The 20,530-nt window shown below is 49.2% G+C and overlaps 1 protein-coding gene across 1 annotated transcript in view; it reads right to left on the bottom strand.

Moving 5' to 3' along the window:
- The window catches only part of LOC134944122 (kalirin-like), an 88,265-nt gene extending 68,329 nt beyond the window's left edge, over positions 1–19,936 (bottom strand). The window contains exons 1-2 of the mRNA XM_063932695.1: positions 19,739–19,936; positions 17,947–17,974 (exon numbers count right to left, since the gene is read on the bottom strand). Of these exons, the coding sequence (XP_063788765.1) occupies positions 17,947–17,974; positions 19,739–19,936 (226 nt within the window). The remainder of the gene's footprint in view (positions 1–17,946; positions 17,975–19,738) is intronic.
- Between the last annotated feature and the right edge of the window lie 594 nt (positions 19,937–20,530).

The raw sequence follows: 20,530 nt of genomic DNA, 5'->3' as shown, positions 1-20,530 counted from the left end.
CCCCATCCATATGGAAAATCAGATAAGGGCTTTTACATGACAAAGCCGCCAATTCTGACACACGCCTGGCCGAAGCCAAGGCCAACAGCATGACCACTTTCCACATGAGATATTTCAAATCCACGGTTTTAAGTGGCTCAAACCAATGCGACTTTAGGAAATCCAACACCACGTTGAGATCCCAAGGTGCCACTAGAGGCACAAAAGGGGCTGAATATGCAGCACTCCCTTAACAAATGTCTGAACTTCAGGCAGTGAAGCCAGTTCTTTCTGAAAGAAAATCGACAGAGCCGAAATCTGGACCTTAATGGAACCCAATTTTAGGCCCATAGTCACCCCTGACTGTAGGAAGTGCAGAAAACGGCCCAGCTGAAATTCCTCCGTTGGAGCCTTCCTGGCCTCACACCACGCAACATATTTTCGCCATATGCGGTGATAATGGTTTGCGGTCACTTCTTTCCTAGCTTTAATCAGCGTAGGGATGACTACCTCCGGAATGCCCTTTTTCCTTCAGGATCCGGCGTTCAACCGCCATGCCGTCAAACGCAGCCGCGGTAAGTCTTGGAACAGACAGGGCCCCTGCTGCAGCAGGTCCTGTCTGAGCGGCAGAGGCCATGGGTCCTCTGAGATCAGTTCTTGAAGTTCCGGGTACCAAGCTCTTCTTGGCCAATCCGGAACAGTGAGTATAGTTCTTACTCCTCTTTTTCTTATTATCCTCAGTACCTTGGGTATGAGAGGAAGAGGAGGGAACACATAAACCGACTGGTACACCCACGGTGTCACCAGAGCGTCCACAGCTATTGCCTGAGGGTCTCTCGACCTGGCGCAATATCTTTCTAGCTTTTTGTTTAGGCGGGACGCCATCATGTCCACCTGTGGCCGTTCCCAACGGTTTACAATCAGCTGGAAGACTTCTGGATGAAGTCCCCACTCTCCCGGGTGGAGGTCGTGCCTGCTGAGGAAGTCTGCTTCCCAGTTGTTCACTCCCGGAATGAACACTGCTGACAGTGCTAACACGTGATTTTCCGCCCATCGGAGAATCCTTGTGGCTTCCGCCATCGCCATCCTGCTTCTTGTGCCGCCCTGTCGGTTTACATGGGCGACTGCCGTGATGTTGTCTGACTGAATCAGTACCGGCTGGTTTTGAAGCAGGGGTCTTGCCTGACTTAGGGCATTGTAAATGGCCCTCAGTTCCAGAATATTTATGTGTAGGGAAGTCTCCAGACTTGACCATAGTCCCTGGAAGTTTCTTCCCTGCGTGACTGCCCCCCAGCCTCGAAGGCTGGCATCCGTGGTCACCAGGACCCAGTCCTGTATGCCGAATCTGCGGCCCTCTTGAAGATGAGCACTCTGCAGCCACCACAGCAGAGACACCCTGGTCCTTGGAGACAGGGTTATCAGCCGATGCATCTGAAGATGCGATCCGGACCACTTGTCCAACAGGTCCCACTGAAAGGTCCTTGCATGGAACCTGCCGAATGGAATTGCTTCGTAGGAAGCTACTATTTTTCCCAGGACTCGCGTGCAGTGATGCACCGACACCTGTTTTGGTTTCAGGAGGCCTCTGACTAGAGATGACAGCTCCTTGGCTTTCTCCTCCGGGAGAAACACTTTTTTCTGTTCTGTGTCCAGAACCATCCCCAGGAACAGTAGACGTGTCGTAGGGACCAGCTGTGACTTTGGAATATTTAGAATCCAACCGTGCTGTTGTAGCACCTCCCGAGATAGTGCTACCCCGACCAACAACTGCTCCCTGGACCTCGCCTTTATCAGGAGATCGTCCAAGTACGGGATAATTAAAACTCCCTTTTTTCGAAGGAGTATCATCATTTCGGCCATTACCTTGGTAAATACCCTCGGTGCCGTGGACAGACCAAACGGCAACGTCTGGAATTGGTAATGACAATCCTGTACCACAAATCTGAGGTACTCCTGGTGAGGATGGTAAATGGGGACATGCAGGTAAGCATCCTTGATGTCCAGTGATACCATGTAATCCCCCTCGTCCAGGCTTGAAATAACCGCCCTGAGCGATTCCATCTTGAACTTGAATTTTTTCATATAAGTGGTCAAGGATTTCAAATTTAAAATGGGTCTCACCGAACCGTCCGGTTTCGGTACCACAAACATTGTGGAATAGTAACCCCGTCCTTGTTGAAGGAGGGGCACCTTGACTATCACCTGCTGGGAATACAGCTTGTGAATTGCCTCTAGCACAGCCTCCCTGTCTGAGGGAGTTGTTGGCAAGGCAGATTTGAGGAAACGGCGAGGGGGAGACGTCTCGAATTCCAGCTTGTACCCCTGAGATACCACTTGAAGAATCCAGGGATTTACCCGTGAGCGAGCCCACTGATTGCTGAAGTTCTTGAGACGGGCCCCCACCATACCTGGCTCCGCCTGTGGAGCCCCAGCGTCATGCGGTGGACTTAGAGGAAACGGGGGAGGACTTTTGTTCCTGGGAACTGGCTGTATGCTGCAGATTTTTCCCTCTACCTCTGCCTCTGGGCAGAAAGGACGCGCCTTTAACCCGCTTGCCTTTTTGGGGCCGAAAGGACTGTACCTGATAATACGGTGCTTTCTTTGGCTGTGAGGGAACATGGGGTAGAAAAGCTGACTTCCCAGCTGTCGCTGTGGAAACGAGGTCCGAGAGACCATCCCCAAACAACTCCTCACCTTTATAAGGCAAAACTTCCATATGCCTTTTAGAATCTGCATCCCCTGTCCACTGCCGAGTCCATAACCCTCTCCTGGCAGAAATGGACATTGCACTTATTTTAGATGCCAGCCGGCAAATATCCCTCTGTGCATCTCTCATGTATAAGACTGCGTCTTTTATATGCTCTATGGTTAGCAATACAGTGTCCCTGTCAAGGGTATCAATATTTTCCGACAGGGAATCTGACCACGCAGCTGCAGCACTGCACATCCATGCTGAAGCAATAGCCGGTCTTAAAATAATACCTGAGTGTGTATATACAGACTTCAAGATAGCCTCCTGCTTCCTATCAGCAGGCTCCTTCAGGGAGGCCGTATCCGGAGATGGTAGTGCCACCTTCTTTGACAGGCGTGTGAGCGCTTTATCCACCCTAGGAGATGTTTCCCAAACGTGACCTATCCTCTGGCGGGAAAGGGTACGCCATTAGTAACTTTTTAGAAATTACCAGTTTCTTATCGGGGGAAGCCCACGCTTCTTCACACACCTCATTTAATTCATCAGATGGGGGAAAAACCACTGGTAGTTTTTTCTTCCCAAACATAATACCCTTTTTTGTGGTACCTGGGGTAACATCAGAAATGTGCAACACATTTTTCATTGCCTCAATCATGTAACGTGTGGCCCTATTGGAAGTTACATTAGTCTCATCGTCGTCGACACTGGATTCAGTATCCGTGTCGACATCTGTGTCTGCCATCTGAGGTAGCGGGCGTTTTAGAGCCCCTGATGGCTTTTGAGACAGTTGGGCAGGCACGAGCTGAGAAGCCGGCTGTCCCACATCTGCTATGTCGTCAAACCTTTTATGTAAGGAGTTGACACTTTCACGTAATTCCTTCCACAAGTCCATCCACTCAGGTGTCGGCCCCGCAGGGGGTGACATCACATTTATCGGCATCTGCTCCGCCTCCACATAAGCCTCCTCATCAAACATGTCGACACAGCCGTACCGACACACCGCACACACACAGGGAATGCTCTGACTGAGGACAGGACCCCACAAAGCCCTTTGGGGAGACAGAGAGAGAGTATGCCAGCACACACCAGAGCGCTATATAACACAGGGATTAACACTATAACTGAGTGATTTTCCCTTATAGCTGCTTATATGTATACTACTGCGCCTAAATTTAGTGCCCCCCCTCTCTTTTTTACCCTTTGTAGTCTTGAAACTGCAGGGGAGAGCCTGGGAGCGATCCTTCCAGCGGAGCTGTGAGGGAAAAATGGCGCCAGTGTGCTGAGGGAGATAGCTCCGCTCCTTTTTCGGCGGACTTCTCCCGCTTTTTTATGGATATCTGGCAGGGGTATTTTTCACATATATAGCCTCTAAGACTATATTATGTGAATTTTATGCCAGCAAGGTGTTTAATATTGCTGCTCAGGGCGCCCCCCCCCAGCGCCCTGCACCCATCAGTGACCGGAGTGTGAGGTGTGCATGAGGAGCAATGGCGCACAGCTGCAGTGCTGTGCGCTACCTTGTTGAAGACCGAAGTCTTCTGCCGCCGATTTCCAGGACCATCTTCTTGCTTCTGGCTCTGTAAGGGGGACCTCGGCTCGGCTCCGGGACCGGACGACCGAGGCTGGGCCTGTGTTCGATCCCTCTGGAGCTAATGGTGTCCAGTAGCCTAAGAAGCCCAAGATAGCTGCAAGCAGGTAGGTTCGCTTCTTCTCCCCTTAGTCCCTCGTAGCAGTGAGTCTGTTGCCAGCAGATCTCACTGAAAATAAAAAACCTAAAAGTATACTTTCTTTTCTAGGAGCTCAGGAGAGCCCATAGTGTGCATCCAGCTCAGCCAGGCACAAGATTCTAACTGAGGTCTGGAGGAGGGTCATAGTGGGAGGAGCCAGTGCACACCAGGTAGTCCTAAAGCTTTCTTTAGTTGTGCCCAGTCTCCTGCGGAGCCGCTATTCTCCATGGTCCTTACGGAGTCCCAGCATCCACTTAGGACGTCAGAGAAATAAGATTTTAAACCTACCGGTAAATCTGAATAATGAATATAGTTTGCCGCGCTTGTGGAAAAAGCTGCTCAAGTTGTTGTTTGACGTGTATGGAAATTGGACCGAGCGCTTATGTGTGCAAATGCATAAGCGCTCGGTCCAATTTCCCTACCGGTAAATCTATTTCTCCTAGTCCGTAGAGGATGCTGGGGACTCCGTAAGGACCATGGGGGTATAGACGGGCTCCGCAGGAGATAGGGCACCTAAAAAGAACTTTCACTATGGGTGTGCACTGGCTCCTCCCTCTATGCCCCTCCTCCAAACCTCAGTCAGAGAACTGTGCCCGGAGGAGATGGACAATACAAGGCAGGATTTAGCAATCCAAGGGCAAGATTCATACCAGCCCACACCAATCATACCATGTAACCTGGAACATACATAACCAGTTAACAGTATGAACAAAAAACAACAGTCCAAGACCGATATCAACTGTAACATAACCCTTATGTAAGCAACAACTATATACAAGTCTTGCAGAGTTTCCGCACTGGGACGGGCGCCCAGCATCCTCTACGGACTAGGAGAAATAGGTTTACCGGTAGGTTTAAAATCTTATTTTCTCTTACGTCCTAGAGGATGCTGGGGACTCCGTAAGGACCATGGGGTTTATACCAAAGCATCCAATCGGGCGGGAGAGTGCGGACGACTCTGCAACACCGACTGAGCAAACGCTAGGTCCTCATCAGCCAGGGTGTCAAACTTGTAGAATTTAGCAAAAGTGTTTGACCCCGACCACGTCGACGCTCGGCAAAGTTGTAAAGCCGAGACGCCTCAGGCAGCTGCCCAAGAAGAGCCCACCTTCCTAGTGGAATGGGCCTTAACCGAATTTGGTACCGGCAATCCAGCCGTAGAGTGAGCCTGCTGAATCGTATTACAGATCCAGCGAGCAATAGTCTGCTTTGAAGCAGGAGCGCCAATCTTATTGGCCGCATACAGGACAAACAGAGCCTCTGTTTTCCTAATTTTAGCCGTCCTGGCTACATAAATTTTTAAGGCCCTGACTACGTCCAGGGATCTGGAATCCTCCAGGTCACCGGTAGCCACAGGCACCACTATAGGTTGATTCATATGGAACGACGAAACCACTTTAGGCAAAAATTGCGGACGTGTCCTCAATTCAGCTCGATCCACATGAAAAATCAAGTAGGGGCTCTTGTGTGATAGAGCCGCCAATTCTGACACTCGCCTTGTTGATGCTAAGGCCAACAACATTACCACCTTCCAGGTAAGTAATTTCAACTCAACCTTGTTAAGCGGTTCAAACCAGTGTGATTTCTCCTTCATCCACTAGGGGCCACTGGAGCGTAGTTACAATGGGGAATAGTAGGCAGTAATTGGGAGCTGGCACTTTAAAAAAAAATTCTAACCCTGTGGCTAGCTCCTCCCCTACTATCTCCCCTCCAAGCCAGTCTTAGTTTAGTGCCCAAGGGAGCTGGTTCACTTGGGTTTAGCTGAAGAAATTTTTTCTTTTTTCTTTATTATTTTATTTTTCTTCACACACACGCACAGACTGGCAGCTCTGCCACTGCCAGTCTGCACCGTGGGAGCTGCCGGCGGGGTCCCATCGCAGCTGCGTGCGGCTCGGGATGGGCCCCGGCTGAGGGAGACACTGAGCTCTCCTGAGTTGGCGGACACTGCTGCGTGCGGCGCGTGTCGGGACCACTCCATCCAGCAGAAGATTCCGGCAGCACGGCAGCGGTGAGTATCTGACGGCCGGACACCGCTGCGTGCAGCGTGTGTCAGGGCCACCCTCCACCACTGAAAGGTGTGTATATCCCCCCCACCCAGACTGTTGGGATGAAGGGGTGACAGGGGGGTTCTGAAAAATTAATTTTATTATTGGTGACTACAGGGGGACAGTGACAGAACACCCCTACAGCACCCTAACAACCCCCCCAATCCCCCCCCCCCCTCACCTCGGATTATTAATAATTTTTATTTATTGAAAAAAAAAAAAAGTAAAAGTAACAGCGCTGTGCCGCGCTCCCGCTCGCCCGCCAGCCGCCCGCTCTCCTCACTGCTTGGATCCCCGCCAGCGCGGCTCACAGAGCCGCTACAGGGATCCGACACAAGGCACACAACAGTTTTAAATTTGGCGCCGTCAAGGAGGGGGGCGGGGCTTAATCCCGCTCTGCGCGCCCGGAAGTACAGCGCGCTGGGGACCCGTTCTTTTCCTGTCAGCAGCAGCGCGGGACGGAGGCCACGCGACCACACAAGAACAGTTACAGTGGGGAAGGGGGGCACTCGGGGGCACTGCAGGTACACTAGTTGTTTATTCAGCCTGTCACTGCACACAGTATCGTGCAGGACAGATCGGCTGCTGTGGCTACATTCTTTTCCCTGCTACCCTCCCCTCCCTCCCATTCTGCCTATTGCTGTCTTCCTGTGGGGGAAGGGTATCAAGTTTAGGTGCTGCCATGGCCACCAAAGGCTCCAAGGCAGCTCAAAAGCAGGGTCAGGTTTCAGGTGAGGAGTCACAGCCATCAGCTCAGCCCTCCTCAGAACCCCAGAGCGCCCCGACATGGTCGACACAGCTCACAGAGGTGATGTCCCTGCTGACTGGGGAACTTAAAGCCTCTCGGGAAGATAGAGAGGCGGCCCGGTTCCGACAGCTTGTCCCGGTACCGGCGCCAGAACCTGCATGGGCAGTCTCATTGGCAAAGTCAGTGGAAGGGCTTTCCAGGGCTGTAATACCTTCCCAAGCCCCGTCCTTTAGCCCCCCCCAACAGGCTGCAAAAAAGAGATTGCTAGCCTCTGTGTTACAGGACTTTGACGATGATATGCCTCAATTAGATGAGGCGGGGTTAGATGTGCAGGATATACAGGATGTGGATATCCAGGATACTGACGATCAGGTATATGAGGACTCTGAACCAGTAGCTCAGGGTATAGAGGCTCTTATTACTGCTATTCGCTCAGTCTTACAGGTGGAGGAGACGGAAGACACCTTACGCCCTTCAAGGTTTGGCACCGACCAATACCTGCCGGTGACTTTTCCAGTTTCGGAGGAGCTGGATGCGCTTATAACGACAGCCTGGAAGCATCCAGACGCGAAATTTCAGGTATCAAGAAAAATGTTGTCTTCCTATCCTTTTCCCGCAGGTAGCAGAACGCGCTATGAGAACTCGCCGATCGTGGATCCTTCGGTGTCTCATCTGTCCAAAAAGACGGTCCTGCCTGTTCCGGGGGCAACTTCACTTAAGGAGGCGTCAGATAGGAAGTTGGAGTCTACCTTAAAGAATATTTACTCTGCGGCAGGGGTTTTGCAGCGCCCGGCGCAGGTAGGTTGTTGGGTCAACAAGGCGATCGAAGCTTGGGCGGAACAATTGTCCTCTGGAATTCGTGACGAATTACCTGCGGATCAATTGATAGACTTGGCAGAACACATCCGTGAATCAGCCCTTTATCTTTGCGAAGCGTCCAAGGACATAGGTGTTCTTGGAGCTAGAATTTCCGCTTTAACAATTGCGGCCCGCAGAGCGCTATGGCTCCGGCATTGGCATGCGGATACGGAATCCAAAAGGGCGGCAGAGGCGTTACCCTTTACTTTGGTAAGGATCTGGATGCGTGGATCTCTACGGCCACGGGGGGTAGGTCGGCTTATCTTCCTTCTGCTGCTCCAGCCGCTCGCAGACCATATAGAGGTCCCTCTTTTCGATCCTTTCGTGCCCCTTCCAGGTTTCGAGAACAGGCCAGGGGTGGAGCTTCTACCTTCCGTGGCCATAGAGGTAGAGGCGGCGGCAGGGGTAGAGGTTCCGCAGCCTCAGCCCAGTCAGACGTTAAGTCTTCTGGCACTGCCACCGCATGACGGGCCTCCCTCCCACCTGGGAGATCACAGGGTGGGAGCTCGTTTGTGGGATTTCAAGGAGGTCTGGATACACTCCTGCCCAGATGCTTGGGTCCGGGATCTCATCACTTGCGGTTACAGGAACAACCACCCCAGCGGTTCTTTACCACGGGTTTGCCAGTTTCTGACAACCGGGGAGTTGCCTTACAAACCGCGGTCCAGAAGCTTCTGTCTGCAAGGGTTGTGATCCCTGTTCCCTCGCATCATCGAAAACAGGGCTATTACTCAAGCCTGTTTCTAGTACCGAAGCCGGACGGCTCAGTCAGACCAATCCTGAACTTGAAAGATCTCAATCCGTATTTGAAGGTGTTCAAGTTCAAGATGGAGTCCCTCCAGTCTGTTATTGCGGGGTTGGAAAAAGACGAGTTTCTGGCATCCTTAGACATCAAGGACGCATACTTACATGTTCCCATTTGGCCTCCTCACCAGGCTTTTCTTCCGGTTCGCAATACAGGATGCTCATTTACAGTTCCAGGCCCTTCCTTTCGGTCTCTCTTCTGCCCCCAGAGTGTTCACAAAGGTCATGGCGGTCATGATGGCCCTGCTTCGGAAGCAGGGTGTGACAATTGTTCCCTATCTGGACGATCTGCTAATAAAAGCAAGCTCAGCAGAACGGTTACTTCAGAATATCCGGATGACACAGGACCTTCTGATCCGACACGGGTGGGTCCTGAATTATCCGAAGTCTCACTTATGCCCCTCACAACGGCTGTTGTTTCTGGGAATGATTCTCGACACAGTCCATCAGAGGGTTTTCCTTCCGCGGGACAAGATACTTTCTCTGCAGACACTGGTAAGACTGGTCCTTCAACACCGTCGGGTGTCAGTATATCTGTGCATTCGCCTGCTGGGAAAGATGGTAGCAGCGTTCGAGGCTCTTCCGTACGGTCGCTTCCACTCTCGACCGTTTCAGCTGTGTCTTCTAAATCAATGGTCAGGATCTCATCTGTTCCTTCATCAGCAGGTGACGCTATCTCCAAAGGCACGGTCATCGCTGCTCTGGTGGCTCCAGTCGACCCATCTGTTGGAAGGAAGACGGTTCGGCATATGGGATTGGACTCTCCTCACCACGGACGCCAGTCTGCGAGGCTGGGGAGCAGTGACCCTGGGACATCAGTTTCAGGGGCGCTGGTCAATCCACGAATCCGCTCTCCACATAAACATCCTCGAACTAAGGGCGGTGTACAACGCCCTGCTGCAGGCACATCACCTCCTGCGAGGTCGAGCGGTCAGAGTTCAGTCCGACAACGCCACGACGGTAGCATACATCAACCGTCAGGGCGGCACTCGCAGCCGCGCAGCGATGAGGGGAAGTCACCAACATCCTTCTCTGGGCGGAAAAGTATGCTCTGTCCTTCTCGGCAATATTCATTCCGGGAGTGGACAATTGGGAAGCCGATTATCTAAGCCGGCAGGACATGCACCCGGGAGAATGGTCACTACATCCCCAGGTGTTTTGGCAACTGGTCCGCCGGTGGGGAAAACCACAGATCGACCTCATGGCTTCCCGCCTGAACCATCAGTTGCCTCTTTACTACTCTCGGACGAGGGACCCGGCGGCGGCGGGCGTGGATGCTCTCACGGCTCCTTGGAATTTCCAGTTCGTTTACCTCTTTCCTCCTTTCCCGCTGTTGCCGAAGGTTCTGCAACGCATCAAGAGAGAAGACGCTCTGGTTCTCCTAGTGGCTCCGGATTGGCCACGCAGGGTTTGGTACTCCGCTCTACATCTGTTGTCGGTGGCCGAGCCTTGGACCCTACCACTACGAGACGACCTTCTCCAACAGGGTCCTTTTTGTTATCCAGACTTACGCAGGCTACGTTTGACGGCGTGGCTGTTGAGAAAGCCATCTTGACAAGGAAGGGGATTCCTCGTACAGTTATACCTACTATGCTTCGGGCTAGAAAGTCGGTTACATCTTCTCACTACTACCGCATTTGGAAGGCTTATGTAGCATGGTGTGAACGTCGAGAATTTTCTCCTTCCGTGTATAGCTTAGCCCGTCTTCTCCGTTTTTTGCAGGCGGGTTTTTCAGCAGGCCTAAGACTGGGCTCACTAAAAGTGCAGGTCTCTGCTCTTTCGGTTTACTTCCAGAAACGGTTAGCCTTGCTGCCTGAGGTTCAGACCTTCTTTCAAGGGGTTCTTCGAATACAGCCTCCCTTCCGTCCTCCGACAGCGCCATGGGACCTCAGTCTTGTCCTGTCCTTTCTGCAGTCTTCATTGTTTGAGCCCCTGGAATCAGTAGAGATAAAATATCCCACCTGGAAGGTGGTTCTTCTCCTGGCGCTGGCTTCAGCTAGACGGGTGTCGGAACTGGGGGCTCTCTTGCAGGTCTCCTTACCTGGTGTTTCATGCGGATAGGGCCGAACTTCGTACTCGTATGTCCTTTCTACCTAAAGTGGTGTCTGATTTTCACATCAATCAGCCGCTTGTCGTCCCGGCCCTCTCAGGGGACTCTCCGGATGCGAGATCATTGGACGTTGTAAGAGCGCTCAAGATCTATGTGGATAGGACTTCGGCTCTTCGGAAGTCTGATTCCTTATTTGTGCTGTACGACGCTGCCCGCCGTGGTTGGCCGGCCTCTAAGCAGACCTTGTCTCGATGGATTCGACTGACCATCAGACAAGCTTATTTGGCGGCTTCTCGGGAACCTCCATCTTCCATTTCAGCACACTCCACACGCTCTGTGGGACCTTCTTGGGCGGCTGCCCGGGGGGTCTCTATGACTACTTTATGTCGGGCGGCTACTTGGTCCGGCCGTCATACGTTTGTCAAATTCTACAAGTTTGACACTTTTGCGGCCTCTGCATCTCACTTTGGCCGAGCGGTTTTACAGGACTCTCAGCGCTCTCCCACCCGTTCTGGGAGCTCTGGGACGTCCCCATTGTAACTACGCTCCAGTGGCCCCTAGTGGATGAAGGAGAAATCAGGATTTTGGTACTTACCGATAAATCCCTTTCTCCGATTCCACAGGGGCCACTGGACGCCCGCCCAGCGCTGTTCCTCCTTGTTGTTTTTTGCTTAACGGTTTGCGGTTCAATTAATGACCGCTTGTTGAGTTCAGGTTAACCTGTTTATTATTAGGTTCGATTCCAGGGTTAGTTTGGGTTATCCTGGTTAAGTAGACGTCAATAACCTCCTCTACCTTATGGTTTTCTTTAATACAGCTCTCCTTGGGCACAGTTTTACGTAGACTGGCTTGGAGGGGAGATAGTAGGGGAGGAGCTAGCCACAGGGTTAGAATTTTTTTTTAAAAGTGCCAGCTCCCAATTACTGCCTACTATTCCCCATTGTAACTACGCTCCAGTGGCCCCTGTGGAATCGGAGAAAGGGATTTATCGGTAAGTACCAAAATCCTGATTTTAGGAACTGCAACACCACGTTCAGGTCCCATGGTGCCACTGGAGGCACAAAAGGGGGCTGGATGTGCAGCACTCCCTTTACAAACGTCTGGACTTCTGGAAGAGAAGCCAATTCCTTCTGAAAGAAAATCGAGAGGGCCGAAATCTGTACCTTAACCGAGCCTAATTTCAGGCCCATATCCACTCCCGTCTGTAGGAAGTGGAGAAGACGACCCAAATGAAAATCTTCCGTTGGTGCATTCTTGGTCTCACACCAAGACACATACTTTCGCCAGATACGGTGATAATGTTTTATCGTCACCTCCTTCCTAGCCTTTATTAAAGTAGGGATGACCTCTTCCGGAATCCCTTTTCTACTAGGATTCGGCGTTCAACCGCCATGCCGTTAAACGTAACCGCGGTAAGTCTTGAAATACACAGGGCCCCTGCTGCAATAGGTCTTCCCTCAGAGGAAGAGGCCAGGGGTCTCCTGTGAGCATCTCTTGTAGTTCCGAGTACCAAGCCCTTCGAGGCCAGTCTGGTACAACGAGTATCGTCTGTACTCTTCTTCGTCTTATGATCCTCAACACTTTCGTGATGAGAGGAAGAGGAGGGAACACGTAGACCGATTCGAACACCCACGGTGTTACCAGTGCGTCTACTGCTACTGCCTGAGGGTCCCGAGACCTGGCGCAATACCTCCGAAGTTTTTTGATGAGGCGAGACGCCATCATGTCTATTTGAGGAGTTCCCCAAAGACGTGTTACGTCTGCAAAGACTTCTTGATGAAGTCCCCACTCTCCTGGATGGAGATCGTGTCTGCTGAGGAAGTCTGCTTCCCAGTTGTCCACTCCCGGAATGAAGACAGCCGACAGAGCGCTTACATGATTTTCCGCCCAGCGAAGGATCCTTGTGGCTTCCGCCATCGCGACTCTGCTTCTTGTCCCGCCTTGGCGGTTCACATGAGCCACTGCTGTGACATTGTCTGATTGAATCAGAACCGGAAGGTTTCGAAGAAAACTCTCCGCTTGTCGAATGCCGTTGTAAATGGCCCTGAGTTCCAACACATTGATGTGTAGACAGGACTCCTGGTCTGACCAAAGACCCTGAAAAGTCTTTCCCTGTGTGACCGCTCCCCATCCTCGGAGGCTCGCGTCCGTGGTAACCAGGATCCAGTCCTGAATCCCGAACCGGTGACCCTCTAGCAGGTGAGCACTTTGCAACCACCACAGGAGGGACACTCTGGGTCCTGGAGACAGAGTTATTTTCCGATGTAAATGCAGATGGGACCCGGACCACTTGTCCAGTAGGTCCCATTGAAAAGTCCTTGCATGGAACCTTCCGAAGGGAATGGCCTCGTAGGCCGCCACCCTTTTCCCCAGAACTCGAGTGCATTGGTGAACTGACACCCTTTTCGGTTTTAGCAGGTCTCTGACCATGTTCTGAATGTCTTGGGCTTTCTCTATTGGTAGGAAGACCTTCATTTGTTCCGTATCCAGTATCATACCTAGGAACGGTAGTCGAGTTGTCGGAATCAACTGTGACTTCGGTAGATTTAGAATCCAACCATGTTGCTGGAGCACTCTCAGAGAGAGCGCCACACTGCTCAGCAATTTCTCCCTTGATCTCGCTTTTATCAGGAGATCGTCCAAGTATGGGATAATTGTGACTCCATGCTTGCGCAGGACCACCATCATTTCCGCCATTATCTTAGTGAAAATCCTCGGGGCCGTGGAAAGTCCAAACGGCAACGTCTGAAATTGGTAATGACAATCCTGTACAGCGAATCTCAGGTATTCCTAATGGGGGGCATATATGGGGACATGAAGGTACGCATCCTTTATGTCCAGAGACACCATAAACTCCCCCTCCTCCATGTTGGCTATTATTGCTCTGAGAGATTCCATTTTGAATTTGAATCTTTTTATGTACAGGTTTAGAGATTTCAGATTCAAAATCGGTCTGACCGTACCATCCGGTTTCGGGACCACAAATAGGGTTGAATAGTAACCTCTTCCCTGCTGGTGCAGGGGCACCTTGATGATCACTTGCTGTATACACAGCGTTTGAATTGCAGCTAACACTACATCCCTTTCCGATGTGGAAGCTGGTAGGGCCGATTTGAAAAATCGGCGCGGGGGCACCTCCTCGAATTCCAATTTGTAACCCTGGGAAATTATTTCCAACACCCAGGGATTCAGGTCCGAACTGACCCAGGCCTGACTGAAAAGTCGAAGACGTGCCCCCACCGGTGCGGACTCCCTCATGGGAGTCCCAGCGTCATGCTGTGGGTTTTGGAGCAGCCGGGGAGGACTTTTGTTCCTGGGCACCTGACGAAGCAGGTGCTCTCTTGCCTCTGCCCTTACCTCTGGCGAGGAAAGAGGATCCCCGACCTCTTTTGGACTTGTGCGTCCGAAAGGACTGCATCTGATAGGGTGTTGCTTTCTTTTGCTGTTGGGGAATATATGGTAAAAATTTTTATTTACCTGTTGTAGCTGTGGAAACCAGGTCCGTCAGCCCATCCCCAAACAATACATCACCCTTATAGGGTAGTACTTCCATATGTTTTTTGGAATCCGCATCACCCGTCCATTGGCGAGTCCATAAGGATCTTCTCGCTGAGATAGACATGGCATTGGCCCTAGACGCTAGCAATCCAATGTCCCTTTGAGCATCCCTCATAAATAAGACTGCGTCTTTTATATGGGCTAGAGTTAGGAATATAGTATCCTTATCCATAGTAACAAACTGATCTGTCAGCTCATCTGTCCAAGCTGCAATTGCGCTACACACCCATGCCGACTTAATCATCGGTCTTAACACAGCACCCGTATGAGAATAAATACCCTTTAAGGTAGTTTCTTGCCTGCGATCTGCAGGGTCCTTAAGGGCCGCTGTGTCAGGAGACGGTAGCGCCACTTTCTTGGACAAGCGCGTCAGGGCCTTGTCCACAGTGGGCGGTGATTCCCAAATCTCCCTGTCCTGCTTAGGGAAGGGGTATGCCATAAAAATTCTTTTGGGGATCTGCGGTCTCTTATCCGGAGTCTCCCAAGCTTTTTCAAAGAACTCATTTAATTCATGAGATGTGGGAAAATTTATAATCTGTTTCTTTTCCTTAAACATGTGTACCCTTGTGTCGGGGACCGAGGGTTCATCCACAATATGCAACACATCCCTTATTGCCACAATCATACACTGAATCGTTTTAGTCACCCTAGGGTGCAATTTTACTTCGTCATAGTCGACACTGGAATCAGAATCCGTGTCGGTAGTAGTGTCTTGTGTTAAGGGACGCTTTTGAGACCCCGACGGGTCCTGTGAGTCGGTCCAATCTGAGGATTGACCGCCTGATGTCCCCCCTAAACCAGCCTTATCAAGCCTTTTATGTAAAGATGCCACACTTGCATGCAACGTATGCCACATATCCATCCAATCTGGAGTCGGCACAACAGACGGGGACACCCCACTCATTTGCTCCACCTCCTCCTTAGAGAAGCCTTCCGCCTCAGACATGTCGAGACACACGTACCGACACCCCACACACACAGGGAGTTACCTATTAGGGGACAAAACCCCAACCAGGCCCTTAGGAGAGACAGAGAGAGAGATATGCCAGCACACACCCAGCGCTTAAAAACACTGGAATATATGACCAGATAGCGCTGCTAAATGTATATAATTGTAATCTCCACTCACTGCGTCGCCAAAGTGCCCCCCTCCTCTTTTTTCCAGCCTGTGAAGCTCAGCTTAGGGGAGAGAACAGGGAGCCAGCGTTTCCTCGTGCAGTCTCTGTGGAGAAAATGGCGCTGGTTAGTGCTGAGGATCAAGCCCCGCCCACCCGACGGTGGGCTTCAGTCCCATCAACTTTCTATTAAAAAATGGCGGTGGTTACCGGATTTACTGTGCCACAGCCTAATCCATACTTATCAATGCCAAATATGAGGAATATTGCTGCCCAGGGCGCCCCCCCCCCCCCCCCCTGCGCCCTTCAGTGCCTGCTTGTGTGTGTGTGACTGGGAGCAATGGCGCGCAGCTTACCGCTGCGCGCTTACCTCATGAAGATCTGATGTCTTCTGCCACCTGATGTCTTCTTTGCCTTCTCATACTCACCCGGCTTCTATCTTCGGCATCTGTGAGGAGGACGGCGGCGCGACTCCGGGACGAACCCCAGGTGAGACCTGTGTTCCGACTCCCTCTGGAGCTAATGGTGTCCAGTAGCCTTAGAAGCAGTGCCCAACTTAACAAGCCAGCTCTGCTTCTCTCTCCGCGGTCCCACGATGCAGGGAGCCTGTTGCCAACAGGACTCCCTGAAAATAAAAAACCTAACAAAATTCTTTTTCCACAGAAAACTCTGGAGAGCTCTCTGCAGTGCACCCATTCTCCTCTGGGCACAAGATCTAACTAACTGAGGTCTGGAGGAGGGGCATAGAGGGAGGAGCCAGTGCACACCCATAGTCAAAGTTCTTTTTAGGTGCCCTATCTCCTGCTAAGCCCGTCTATACCCCATGGTCCTTACGGAGTCCCCAGCATCCTCTAGGACGTAAGAGAAAGTTGCTATTTACCTCATTTAACAAATTGATATTAAAAAAGTTTAATACTGAGGTTTTTTAATCATTCATGGCATGTATTCCTAGCTTTTACAAGACGTGTGAGCAACATTACTTCTCTAATTTACCAAGTACAATTAAGTTTATTCGTATTATAGTATAAAGAGAACAATTTGTCCAGTATTATATTTATCTCTATGTAATGTTAGTTAAGTGTGTAACATTAGTTACAAGAACATCTACTTAATAAATATTAAACACCGTTGAAACTCGTGGTATTTAATTTAAATAAATATACCAACATGATCATATGTAGTGCTTTACTAAAGGAAAAAAATGCCATTTACATAAACTACATAGAGAAGCAGAAAATTAAATTGTAACAAAGGCTGTTACTTTTAATCACTCATTATATGTAATGTTAGATACAGCAAGTTGGACCAGAATTTTTTATTAAATGTCAACCAAAGTTTTTCAACAAAGAAAGTAAATGACACTTGCAAAAGTACATTAAATTACTCTTATCTTGTAATAGTATATTTTTTACCTCTTCAATCTATTTGGAAGTATAACAAACAGTAGATATGTAACGTTAGTTACTTTGAAATGGCCCTTATGGCCCTTGTGTTACCACATTCCCACCAGCCAGGGAAAGCTCCAGCGGCATACAGAGATTACAGTTTGATCACAGATTCAAATAGTCGCTACATGCATTAATAACTGTTTTCTTATTTATCATAAATACTGCTTATGTTTTAAGGTTTATTGTAACTGGCTGCCACTGTCTATATAGAAATGTTCAGTACAAGTACTATACATTTGGCCCAGGCGTGACCTATAGGCGGTGTGACATCACAGGTAGTGGGATGATCTAGGGGGCAATAGCCAAAATCTTGCGTACGACACCAAATTGGTTAGGGCCGGCTCTTCTCTGGCTGCATAAATCATAGCATTTAAAGGCACGGCAATGATTTAAAAATTGGTGGATATGCAAATTAGCACAGGAATGAAGGTGTTTGTGGGTAATACAGTGCATGTGACAGTGCATGTGGCCAATAGGAATGCTTTTGTGTAATTTTAACTATTTGGGGATGATTTTGGATCATTTTTATCGATTTTTGGTCGATTTTTGGTGAATAGAACACATTTAGTACTTCAAACGGAACTCACATCACTCAGTGATTTTAAAATGGAACTCAAAATTGACTATTGAGCTATTTGGAATAGAAACACTGTAGTTCATTTTCTGGGGATGTTGAATCTGTCTGATTTTAAATAGACCCCAAATCAACTTTTAGTAAATATACCCCCTAGCCATTGCACTGCTGAATTTAAATGGTAATACTGTATGTTTTCATCGGTAGTGGTGAACTCTTTAATTTTCACCATACTTTTCTATCATTTTGGATGTAAAAACTTTTACACAGACTGGAAAGCTTGGACTCCAGGATTAGCTTTAAAATATAAGTTGCTGAAAACAGCAAAACCAGCATTAAAGCACTCACCTTCTTGAATGAAATTCGGATTCATAATCTAAAAGAAATAAAAAATAGGAGTAATAATTTAGCTGAATGATTTAATGGATGTTTTTTCTAAAAACAGGCAACATAATAATTACAATGTTACTGTGTCATGATGATTGGGAGGATGTTCCCTAGTCAGTCTATTATGGCCATGCCCTGCAGTTGCTATGTGTGTCATACAGGTCAGTGTTATTGAAAGAGTCATCCCAGAACTCCTGTAATACAGTGGTTCCCAAACTTTTTTGAATCACGGCTTCCTAGAGCATCAGAATTTCTTGCATGGCACCCCTAGGCCAAAGGATTATTATTTAGAAATTTAGAAAGAAATATTAAATTAAGTAAATTGTGTTTATACAGTATGTCTTCCTTAGGTTCAATTGTGTGGTGGGGAACAGGATTATGGGGGTCATTCCGACCCATTCGCACGCAGCGGTTCTTCGCTGCGGTGCGAAAGGGTCAGAAGTGCACATGCACGGCGGACGCATTGCGCACATGCGCCGTTGTCTGGCGATGATCGTCGCCTGGCAACGCTGCCGCCAGCAACAAATGTGATCGCAGCAGCGATCGCAAGAAGATGGACAGGCGGGAGGCGTTCCGGGGCGGATACTCACTGTTTCCAGCCGTTTTCGGGGAGTGGTAAGAAAAACGCAGGCGTGTCCAGGTGAATGGAGGGCGGATGTCTGACGTCAAAGCCGTGACCATCATCGCTGGATCCGTCGCACAGGTTAAGTAGGTCTATGGCTAGTCTTGTTTTGTGTGAAACTTTTTTAGCATAGCAGGGCTGCACAAGCGTTCGCAGCCCTGCTATGCTAAAATACACTCCCCCATAGGCGGAGATTAGTTGATCGCACCAGTAGCAAAAAGTTGCTTGGTGCGATCAACTCGGAATGAGGGCGTTTGTATCTTTTTCTCCACATATTTTATGATTGGCAGCCACCAGCACTGGTTTTGTCTATTACATTGACCATAAATCATTTGAATTGGTCCTGGACCACCAATCCAACGGAACCCCTTCAAGTGTCCTGAGGCACACAGTTTGAGAACCACTGTTCTAATTGAGTGAAATGCATAATTGCTAATTAGAGCAATAAAAATTGGATTTCTATTCACATATGATAATCACTTCTTTAAAGCTCAGCACTCTGGGTCTGATTCTGAGTAAGACATAAATTGCAATGCAGACGGATTGAGTGGATTTCAGTTTACTGTGCATGCTCTGAATCAGACTGAAGCACACAGACAGAGCTTGCTAGAGTGTACTGACTGATCCATCAGCCGGCGGACCACACTATCTGTGAAATGCAATCGCACAGAGCAAATCCATCTCAAAGGTGTGTTGGCCTACTTCAGTGCTTATTCTCGGTGTATAGATGGATATGGGATGTCTGTTTCAGACAGATCTTTTGCATCCAGCATGGGGCAGGTGAACAATCCTGTACTAACAACGATGGCTGCGAAATGTCTAGAAAATCTTGGCTAGAACATTTATTTTGTTGAAATGGCTCTCTCCATATCCCCCCACATTGGGGCTTGTAAAATCTGGACTACTTTCCAAATTGTATTTTGATAGACGCACAGCAATGATGGATAGGAAAGAGCCACTGTGAGATTCCATAAAAAAATGACTACCCAGTCGAGTTACATTATTATGACCACTAGCTAATAGCCAGAGTAACACGTCTGGTAGCCCCCAGGTTCATTTTGACAGTGAGCTGCTCCACTGTAGTGGTCGTTTGGCCCTCACGCACCTTTGTAGCAGACTTTCATCTCTCACATCAATGGCACGTGGTGCTCTGCAGTTTCCACATCGGTTATTCGTAATGGTGCCACTTGTCCAGTCATGATACACCTTCACCACAGCAGCATGCAAACAGTTCACAAATTGCGCTGTTTCAGATATACTGATAACCTTGGCCCGAAAGCCAATAATCATCCATTTTTGCAACTTGGCTAAATCGCCTCTTTTACCCATGATAGCAATGAGTGGTATGTGTGCAGACGGCCTGTTGCACACCTTATATACCCACCAAGCAGGCGCACGACACATGACGTAATTCATGGGCTACGCCCACGTCAAATGTAAGACGTGGTCATAATAATGTGACATAATAATGACATAATAATGTGACTCAACCCTGTATAAGCCTGGGGCCTCTACCAGTTTCTGAAAACACTACATGGTCTCTGCTAGGGCAGTTAACCTAATTACTAAATTATTAATTTATTGGTGTTATTAATAATATGTCTTTCCTTGCTCCTCTTTTGATGTTAAACTCATGAACCGTTATTATTTTATATGTGCAAGTTGAACCCGTACTGGCTTCCTCTACTATATATTTCCATCCCTCCATATCCCTTCCTCTCTTACTTTCTTTTTCTTTTTCCTCTCTACACACTAAAAAGAAATTTCCTATACACAGACAATTGATGGCACACAGCCTTCTTCCTATTTGTTTGAAGTGGGAACTGGCAGGGACATCGCCACAAAAGAGTGTGTGGTAGTACAGATCCAACAACGGTAATCTTTACAGGGGCGGATTGGGATGGAAAAGCAGCCCGGGAAATG

Source organism: Pseudophryne corroboree, chromosome 7 (genome assembly GCF_028390025.1).
Source record: "Pseudophryne corroboree isolate aPseCor3 chromosome 7, aPseCor3.hap2, whole genome shotgun sequence".
Taxonomy (NCBI): domain Eukaryota; kingdom Metazoa; phylum Chordata; class Amphibia; order Anura; family Myobatrachidae; genus Pseudophryne; species Pseudophryne corroboree.
Note: the sequence above shows the minus strand (reverse complement) of the source record. Positions and strands in the feature narration are given on the sequence as shown.